At 39.9% G+C, this 8,936-nt stretch overlaps 1 protein-coding gene across 1 annotated transcript; it reads left to right on the forward strand.

The window, feature by feature from the left end:
* The first annotated feature begins 1,126 nt into the window (after positions 1 to 1,126).
* pskh1 (protein serine kinase H1) lies at positions 1,127 to 6,688 on the forward strand. Its single transcript, XM_078796588.1, has 5 exons — positions 1,127 to 1,202; positions 1,276 to 1,462; positions 1,932 to 2,574; positions 4,016 to 4,933; positions 6,218 to 6,688. The coding sequence occupies exons 3-5, from the start codon at positions 2,506 to 2,508 to the stop codon at positions 6,533 to 6,535; spliced, it is 1,305 nt and encodes a 434-aa protein (XP_078652714.1). The 5' UTR covers positions 1,127 to 1,202; positions 1,276 to 1,462; positions 1,932 to 2,505; the 3' UTR covers positions 6,536 to 6,688.
* The last annotated feature ends 2,248 nt before the right edge of the window (positions 6,689 to 8,936 follow it).

The raw sequence follows: 8,936 nt of genomic DNA on the forward strand, positions 1-8,936 counted from the left end.
GTTTTTCCAGCTGACCATACTCCCTTCCTTCCTATAGTTCTATCTGGTGGTCACTCTCTATCATCTGTCATCCTCCCCCCTTCCCAAATGCCACTTCCTCAATGCAATTCAATGAGCTTTATTGGCATTAAAATGTTCTTTTTACTTCCGCTCGCTCACTCTGTCTTCATTTTGTCCTGTCAATAATTTCCTGCAGTATTCCACCACATGGGGGCTGCACAAGCCATGGTCAGCCTAAAGTGAGGTCAGAGCACTTTTTCATATCAAAATGCAGTCAATTGAAAGTCGAGGCTATGTATTCTTTATTGCCTTGCCCATGTTCAAGAACAAGCAAGGTGAGCTGAGAGCAAAGTGATACCTGGTTGTAAAGCCACAGTGGGGGCTTGCATATTGCACTACTGGAATGTGAAGGTCTGGTCTGCCAAATAAAATGAACAATAAAAAAAGAGTACTGCGGTAGCCTTGTAAGATACTTTTAATTAAGTATATAGCGACCTCATGTGGACAAACCTTGTAAATGTAAATTTGCCTTCGATATGTTAATCATGACAACATAATGACATCTATCTAGTATATAGCTAAACACATGTATGTATTGATTCTGTATGTATATACATGTATGTGTGTGTCCAGTATATACAGTATATATGAAATGTATAAATTATTGTCTATCTATATGTTCCCTGTGACTGACCATACCGAGGGGTCAGATAAAAGTAATCTGGCAGGAAGCTTGCCCATTTTTTCGAATTTATCCAAGACAGAAGTGTGGCACAAACGTCTCCCTGTATCCGGGATGTTGGGACTTTTAGCTGGGTCGAGACAACCGGGGTTGGGGGGGTTGTCACGTCTGTACAAAAAGTTATGTGCGTCAGACCAGCAATGGACAAAAACATTCAAAGAGGAAGTTAACTTCAAAATATAAGTACACACCATAAGTCGCTATTACCAGCTCTCAATTATACTCACATAGATCAACATTACGTGATTCACAACTGGTACTATTTACTCATGAAAACATGAAAATAATTATTTATTATTTATTTAGATGTGACAGTAAGCTGAAGCAAAATGGTTTAATTTTGAAAATACAAAACGGAAGTAGTAAGCTAGTAAGTTTTTTTATGTGTCCTGCCTGAGAGAAGGGGGTTCTTCTTGACAAAACACCGACCAGAAAAACATCCGACAAGGAATCTTTGCAAGTAATTGAAACTTGACAACATTTACGAAGGACGTCACCAAACACGGATTTGAGTCTGGTTGTTGTTGTGGTAGAGCTTACGAGTTTGAGGTGTTTATGCTGAGGAGTGAAGTTTGTAAGGTTCGAGTTGAAAATGGAGAGGGCCAGCTGAGTGATAGTGGGGTGAGGAGGCTGGATTTGGCAAACTAGGGAGTCCTGCCCCACAGCTAGCATGCTAGTTAGCATGCATAGTTTCGTCATCGTTAATCAATCCGAAATGAGGTGAGAATTTAAACTTTTTTACACTATTGATATGACTTTTCTATGTGGTGCCTTTATTGTGTACTTTAAAAATGTAAAAAATGCTAAAATACTGCATGTTTGTCCTTGCTTACGGGAAAGTTAGGCCCTGGTTTAAACAACTTTTGACTACATTTCAGAAAAGTACACTATTTGAAAGGACGGTGCTTTCAGTCTCCACATCTAAAACATTATTAATTGTATTTAAAGTACAGTATATCAAGTTGTACTACTTGGAGGACCACTAGTGTTTCCTTAACAGTTGCAATGCAAACAATCCTACAATAGCGACATTTTAGCGTATTTTGCCCTGAGGTTTGCATTCAGGCTAAACATAACTCGCGAATTTTGTACTTAACGAGTTAAAAGCGTTTTAGTGTTGCATATATTCTGTCAAAATGTCACAAGAGCTGCTTCATGGCACTAACTGTTATTGTGTGCTGCCTTTCAGAGCTCCCATCTTCACAACTTCTACAACTTGAGAGATTGATGGACCCTTTACAGCATTTTCCAATGGATTCAATCAAAGATGACACGTTTATTTCCAATGGAAATGCTGATTGAAGTTTGATGATTACTTTTTTGCAGTTTTGCTGGATGCTGCTGGGCTTTTAGTCCTTGCACTTATCGGTAGATTTCATGCCCCGAGCCCCCATAATAATGCCATTTGACGTGAGTCATTTGAAATAGGAAGCCGTCTGACGTGAGCTTTTCAGGCAAAATGACAGGCTGTGGATATTTCAACAAAAGCAACAACTTATGACATGCAGTCATAGTAACTAAAGGGAGAAGACATACACCATGTTTGCAATATTGCAGTGATGAAGTCATGGACATTTCACCTTTGACTTAAGTGGATGGATATGGTACATTTAAGAACAGCGATTTCTGATGCCAGCTGATTGGGAGTCCAGTTCAATTCATGAACCCTCTGTCTGAGTCAGGACTCAGCCTGGATGTTGGATGCCCTGAAGGTTTTGAGTCCGCGGTGATGAGGCAGGGCTCCTGATGGCCTGCGTTATGTGATGGGGTGCAGGAACAGTAAGGTCCTCCCTGAGCCTCCAGGGGATGTTCAGTTGGACCTGGTAAAAAAGGTCAGTAAAGGACATTACTTGAACTTCATCTACCAGACACTTAATTACACCTCTACAATTTAACGAGATCTGACTGATATAGCACTTGTGTTGTTATTTTACAATGTTGGTTATTGTAGTTGTACTGTATTGGTATAGATCAGTGCTGTTTAAACCTAGTCCAACACTACACATGTCAATTTGGAACTAGGACTGATATACTTATGTATATTTTCCGGACTATAAGTCGCATTTTTTTTTCATAGGTTGGCTGTTCCTGCGACTTATACTCCAGAGTGACTTATAAATGAAAAAACTGTTTATGCTACATAAACACTGGACACCTTTTCTGTTCATGTTTATTTTTTGTGTAGCTGAATAACCATAGCATATCTTAGTAGTTTGTAAAATAAATTACCTGCAAAAAATGCGACTTATACTCTAGTGCGACTTATGTTTTTTTTTTTACCTAATTATGCATTTTTGGCCATGTGCGACTTATACTCCAGTGCGACTTATGTATGTTTTTTTTAAACCTAATTATGCATTTTTGGCCTTGTGCGACATATACTCCAGTGTGACTTATGTATATATTCTTCCCCCGAATTATGCATTTTTGGCCTTGTGCGACTTTTACTCCAGTGCGACTTATGTATGTTTTTTTTTACCTAATTATGCATTTTTGGCCATGTGCGACTTATACGCCAGTGCGACTTATGTATATATTTTTCTCCCGAATTATGCATTTTTGGCCTTGTGCGACTTTTACTCCAGTGCGACTATGTATGTTTTTTTTTTACCTAATTATGCATTTTTGGCCATGTGCGACTTATACTCCAGTGCGACTTATGTATGTTTTTTTTTTTTTTTTACCTAATTATGCATTTTTGGCCATGTGTGACTTATACTCCAGTGCGACTTATGTATATATTTTTCTCTCGAATTATGCATTTTTGGCCTTGTGCGACTTTTACTCCAGTGCGACTTATGTATGTTTTTTCTACCCAATTATGCATTTTTGGCCTTGTGCGACTTACAGTCCAGAAAATACGGTATATCATTATTATGAACTCTATAGCAATTTTCAGAGACAAGAGATTCATCTGAAAGCCCAATAATGGACATGAAAAGCACAAACTGTTGAACAAAAACATATAATTAATGTAGTTATAAGACTATGAAGCTGGAGATCTGATGAATTATGCACATTAATAACAATAGCTTGTCATGCCTTAAATAGAATTCATGCTTATCTACCTTGGCTATTTGCCCTAGTACTGTAGATCCTTTGAGAAGCAATGCAGGTACATTTTAATTATGTTAACTTAAGGTATGCTACTAAGAAGAGTTCCTATGAAAAAATAATTCCCTTATAACTGAGTTGATTTAATGTTTTTTTCTCCTTCATATTGAATTGTCGTATATGCTGCAACTGAAACAGACTCTATCTATTTTCCTCCAGGTGGATCCGCCCCCTCAAACAGATGTCTATAAGCACTTCATTCGAGGTGATGGCACTTTTAGTATGATGGGTGAGGCCGGTGGAGGGAGAGCAGACAAGGCAAACTCCCCCTCCCCGTCACATACTCAAGCACAAGCTGCCACTCCCGTTGCCTGCAGCCAGCAGCCTAAAAACCCATCCGAGGTATCAGACCCCCAACGAAAAAAAGTGGCTAAATATCGAGCTAAATTTGACCCACGGGTCACAGCCAAGTATGACATAAAAGCACTGATAGGTCGAGGGAGTTTTAGCCGTGTCGTCCGCGTGGAACACAAGAGTACTCGGCAGCCGTACGCCATAAAGATGATCGAGACACGGTACCGAGAGGGCAGGGAGGTTTGTGAGTCTGAGCTGTGCGTTCTTCGACGGGTTCGCCATACCAATATAATCCAGCTCATGGAGGTCTTTGAGACGGCTGAGCGTGTTTACATGGTGATGGAGTTGGCAACCGGAGGAGAACTCTTTGACCGCATTATTGCTCGCGGCTCCTTCACGGAGCGAGACGCCACCCGGGTGCTGCAGATGGTGCTGGATGGCGTCAAGTATCTTCATACTTTGGGGATCACGCATCGAGACCTGAAGCCGGAGAACCTGCTGTACTACCACCCGGGTGCCGACTCAAAGATCATTATCACTGACTTCGGTTTAGCCAACAGCAGGAAGAAGGGAGATGAATGTCTGATGAAGACTACCTGCGGAACACCTGAGTACATTGCCCCGGAGATCCTGGTGAGGAAACCCTATACGAATGCCGTCGACATGTGGGCATTGGGAGTGATCTCGTACATCCTGCTGAGCGGAACCATGCCATTTGAGGATGACAACCGCATGAGGCTCTACCGGCAGATCCTCAAGGGGAAGTACAGCTTTTCTGGAGAGGTGAGGGACCGCTCAAATTTTAGGAGTGCAAGCAGAAAATGTTGGGGCACACTTTCTCAGTTTGACTATTTTTGCGTCTTTGTTAGACGTTTTGCCTAGCTGTCACTGTCTGTACTTTTCACTGGCGGCAGCTAGCTTGCAGTTAGCTAGAATTATCCGCCGAGCTTCTGTCTTTGAGGTCCAAATATGACTTTTTACCACAGTAACGTTTTGGCGTTTTGTTTTTACAACAAACGAGCAATGTGATTAGTTAGCAGCTTGTTTTTGTCCCACGGGGAAGCCACATATTGCATATTGATATCATGTTCATGGGGTAAGATAAGATAAGATATGCCTTTATTTGTCCCTCAGTGGGGAAATACAGAGTACAGAATCAGTTAAGCAGTACAAAATACACAATATAGAAAAATAAACAATATAAACAACCCAAGTATTAACAAAATCAACAGTTTTTCCCAAGAGTTATATACAAATACAGTATGCAGATAAGATACTATATGACCAGTCTATATACACTGAGATCTTGCTAGTGTTAATATGAGGCATTATAGAAATTTTTCACATAGAACTCAATATATTGCATTTAGAGCCTTAATATTGCATGTGGAGCTTGATCAGATATTGCACAGTGAATGGAGTCTGGAGTAACTATACTGAATATAAAAATTACACAGATGTACATAGTGGTGTAGGGAGCAGTGCTGGTTGTACAGGAAATATCGTACGTACTTTTGCTAGTGTCACTGAACAACTTTAAGCTATTATTGTCATTATACAAAGTATTTCTTGTCCTTAAAACAGTATTTGTGTGTGGTGGTTTAATGAACATAAATAACTATTCAAACTACATGGATAATTGCTTTAGTATATATTCTCAGTTTGATGCTATTATATGGACAGTTGAATTTAGCCCAGGTTAAGTGGTTAGCACGCTGACCTCACAGCTAGGAGACCAGGGTTCAATTCCACCCTCGGCCATCTCTGTGTGGAGTTTGTATGTTCTCCGGGTACTCCGGTTTCCTCCCACATTCCAAAAACATGCTAGGTTAATTGACGACTCCAAATTGTCCATAGGTATGAATGTGAGTGTGAATGGTTGTTTGTCTATATGTGCCCTGTGATTGGCTGGCGAACCAGTCCAGGGTGTACCCCGCCTCTCGCCCGAAGACAGCTAGGATAGGCTCCAGCACCCCCGCGACCCTCGTGAGGATAAGCGGTAGAAAATGAATGAATTTAGCCCAAGTTTAATTACAGTCTTGTACTACATCTGTGTTCATTCCCCAGCCATGGCCCAGTGTGTCCAACCTTGCCAAAGACTTTGTGGAACGGATTCTCACAGTGGATCCAAGCGAGCGGTTGACTGCGGGCCAGGCTCTCAAGCACCCCTGGATCATCAGCATGGCCGCCGCGTCCTCCATGAAGAACCTACAACGCTGTATATCACAGAACCTGCTGAAGCGGGCATCATCTCGCTGCCACAGCACCAAGTCAGCCCAGTCCACACGATCAAGTCGCTCAACCAAATCGAACAAAGCTCGGCGCGTTCGGGAAAAGGAGCTGCGCGAGTTGAACCGACGTTATCAGCAGCAGTACAATGGCTGAGGCGTTACTTGGGGAGACTGAAAAACTCTTAAAGAGCTTCCTGTCTTCTGAAATTAAACTCGGAAAGCAACCTGATGTGTCAACCATGACAACCAAGAGAATGGCCGCCAGTGAGAATAAATAAAAATGACAATACCTGAACTTTCAAGGACAAACCTTGCATACTTATCTACGATAAGGACACACAGGTAGTTGTTTTACCCCAATATCATCTCTTCATTCATCCACTCTTCCTTCTCTTTAACAGGGTGGAGCACTCTTAATTTTTCTTTTGTTTTCAATCCCTGTGCCTTGACATGTATTTATTTATTAATATGGACAATCTTCATTCAGTTGGTCACTGGATAATGACCATCTACGAGGTTCTGTTGAACAGAGTTCTGGGTAATGACGTTACTTAAGAGCAGGGCAAAAACCCTCTCAAACTCTTGGTTGATGACAATTGCTGTGAATTATTGTACTAAGTGCCTTTAGAGTCTAGCTGGGTGGATCGATACCAAGCAGCAACCTTAAAAGGCCAAAATGAAATGATGTTGTAAGCTTATATCATCTTGCCATAAACGCTTCGGTAGTATTATTTTTTAAATCTGCCCAAAGATTGTGAATCTTTGATGTGTCAGTTCTGTAGAAATTAGACACACAATCCTGTTCGCGGTGCGTTTCATTGTACGGTAGATATCACAAATTGCTGCTATGAGCACTGTGATTGATTTTTGGCTTCTTATGTTATGTTTCCATTTAAGCATCTGCTGTTTAAACCGCCTTGTTTTAAAAGCAAAACAGACAAATCATGTAATTAAATATTGATTACTTATAGCAAAACAAAGACTGCTGGAAATCAACTAACGACATAAGGCTGGATTATGGTATTTTTTTTATGTAAATGTATAATAATTACATTTTTAGTTTGATATCAAAGGTTTGAAATTGATACGGCGGTTATTTAACTTTGGCAACAACCAAAGTTAGACCAATTTGTTCAAAATCAGGCCACAGTATAAAGTTCCTGAGGTCATAAATTGTCTATGAAAAATCAACACAGTCTGTCTTCTGATTGGGAAGACCCCACTTGGATAGTAGCATGGTGACATGTGATCGGCGGTTCTGGGGTTTAATCTCAGTTAGGACCGATCTGTGTGCTTTTACTCCGGATGCTCTATAATTAAATTGCCCTTAGGTATGAACGTAAGTGTGTATGGTTCAGTTTGTCAGTTTGTGCTCTGTAATTGACTAGGTGCAGTGTGTAGCCCAGGTCTCAGTAACCCCCCCTTCTGAGACCTTGAACAGGATAAGAAGTTTAGAAAATGAATGCCACCACGGTGACAGTTACAAGGTATCATATGCAACTATGCATCGTATAATTTAATACCTTTATTTGCACTTATATTGAAAAAAAGGTTTTGTTTAAGTCCCCTATCTCATACAGACACTTATGTTTTCTTACCAGAAACCAACTTGTTTTTCATCAATTTAAGATATTTCCATTGTGTGGTCCAAAACTTTCACAGTTTCGATATAAATGTTATTTTGTGTACACTAATTTGGCAAAGCACTTCATTTAAAGAGATGGATTTTATTTATTTTATTTTTTACAATCACAAAAAATTGTTCATTGAAGTTTGTGTTTGTGCCTTGACCCTTCGGAACTATCGAGTTAGTTGTCCCAATGCTTTGAATAAGAATATTTGCTGTGCTGTACCAAGACAAACAAAGGCTGTTGTGAACTTTTTTAACAAATACTGGAAACTTAACTGAGCCATTTTAGCTAACCTCAGTGTTTCTAAATATTTAGCTATGATTCTGATTCTATTGCTGTTGTTGTATCTTTCTCGTACACAATGTTTTTCTAACCCTGTAAGTTAGGACAGTAAGGGCCCCAGATTGACAGAGGGCCCCCAAAATAGAGACGTGACAACAGCTACTTTTGGGGGCCCAGATTTCCTGGCGGCAGCCCCGCATCCCTACTCCCCAACCCAAACTGTATCGCTAATACTTCGATATTTTGTGGTAGGCATTTGCAGCTACAAATCATTTGAAGTGTTGACTTAGAAAACATTGTGTGCTGTTTTAATGAATAATCAAATAAATTCCTTCTAAGTTTTGCAGAACGTCAGCACCACCGTGCTTTCATTCCAGTTTTTATATACCTTTTGTAATTTTATGTAAATGATGTTGCCCTAAATGAAGTAAACAGCAGTTACCCAAGAGTGTTAATTTTGTAATATTATATATATATATAAATATCTTGTTGATTCTTCTATCATTATTCTTATTTGTCTGAAAGAATGTGTTGTACTGTGCCAATAAAAATTCCAACCTGACTCATTGCATTTTAATTTTCTCAATATTATTTATTTTAGATACATACTTCATTGACAGTGGTACAAATTCATAGCGGTTT

The sequence above is a fragment of the Doryrhamphus excisus genome, linkage group LG1 (assembly GCF_037039965.1).
Source record: "Doryrhamphus excisus strain RoL-2023G ecotype Guam linkage group LG1, RoL_Dexc_Guam_v1.1, whole genome shotgun sequence".
Lineage (NCBI taxonomy): Eukaryota > Metazoa > Chordata > Actinopteri > Syngnathiformes > Syngnathidae > Doryrhamphus > Doryrhamphus excisus.

Coding starts and splice junctions, on each gene's coding strand:
- pskh1 (XM_078796588.1), top strand. CDS start 2,506: ATGGGGTGCAGGAACAGTAAGGTCCTCCCTGAGCCTCCAGGGGATGTT. Junction 2,575..4,015: donor AGTTGGACCTGGTAAAAAAG/GTCAGTAAAGGA, acceptor ATTTTCCTCCAG/GTGGATCCGCCCCCTCAAAC. Junction 4,934..6,217: donor AGTACAGCTTTTCTGGAGAG/GTGAGGGACCGC, acceptor TTCATTCCCCAG/CCATGGCCCAGTGTGTCCAA.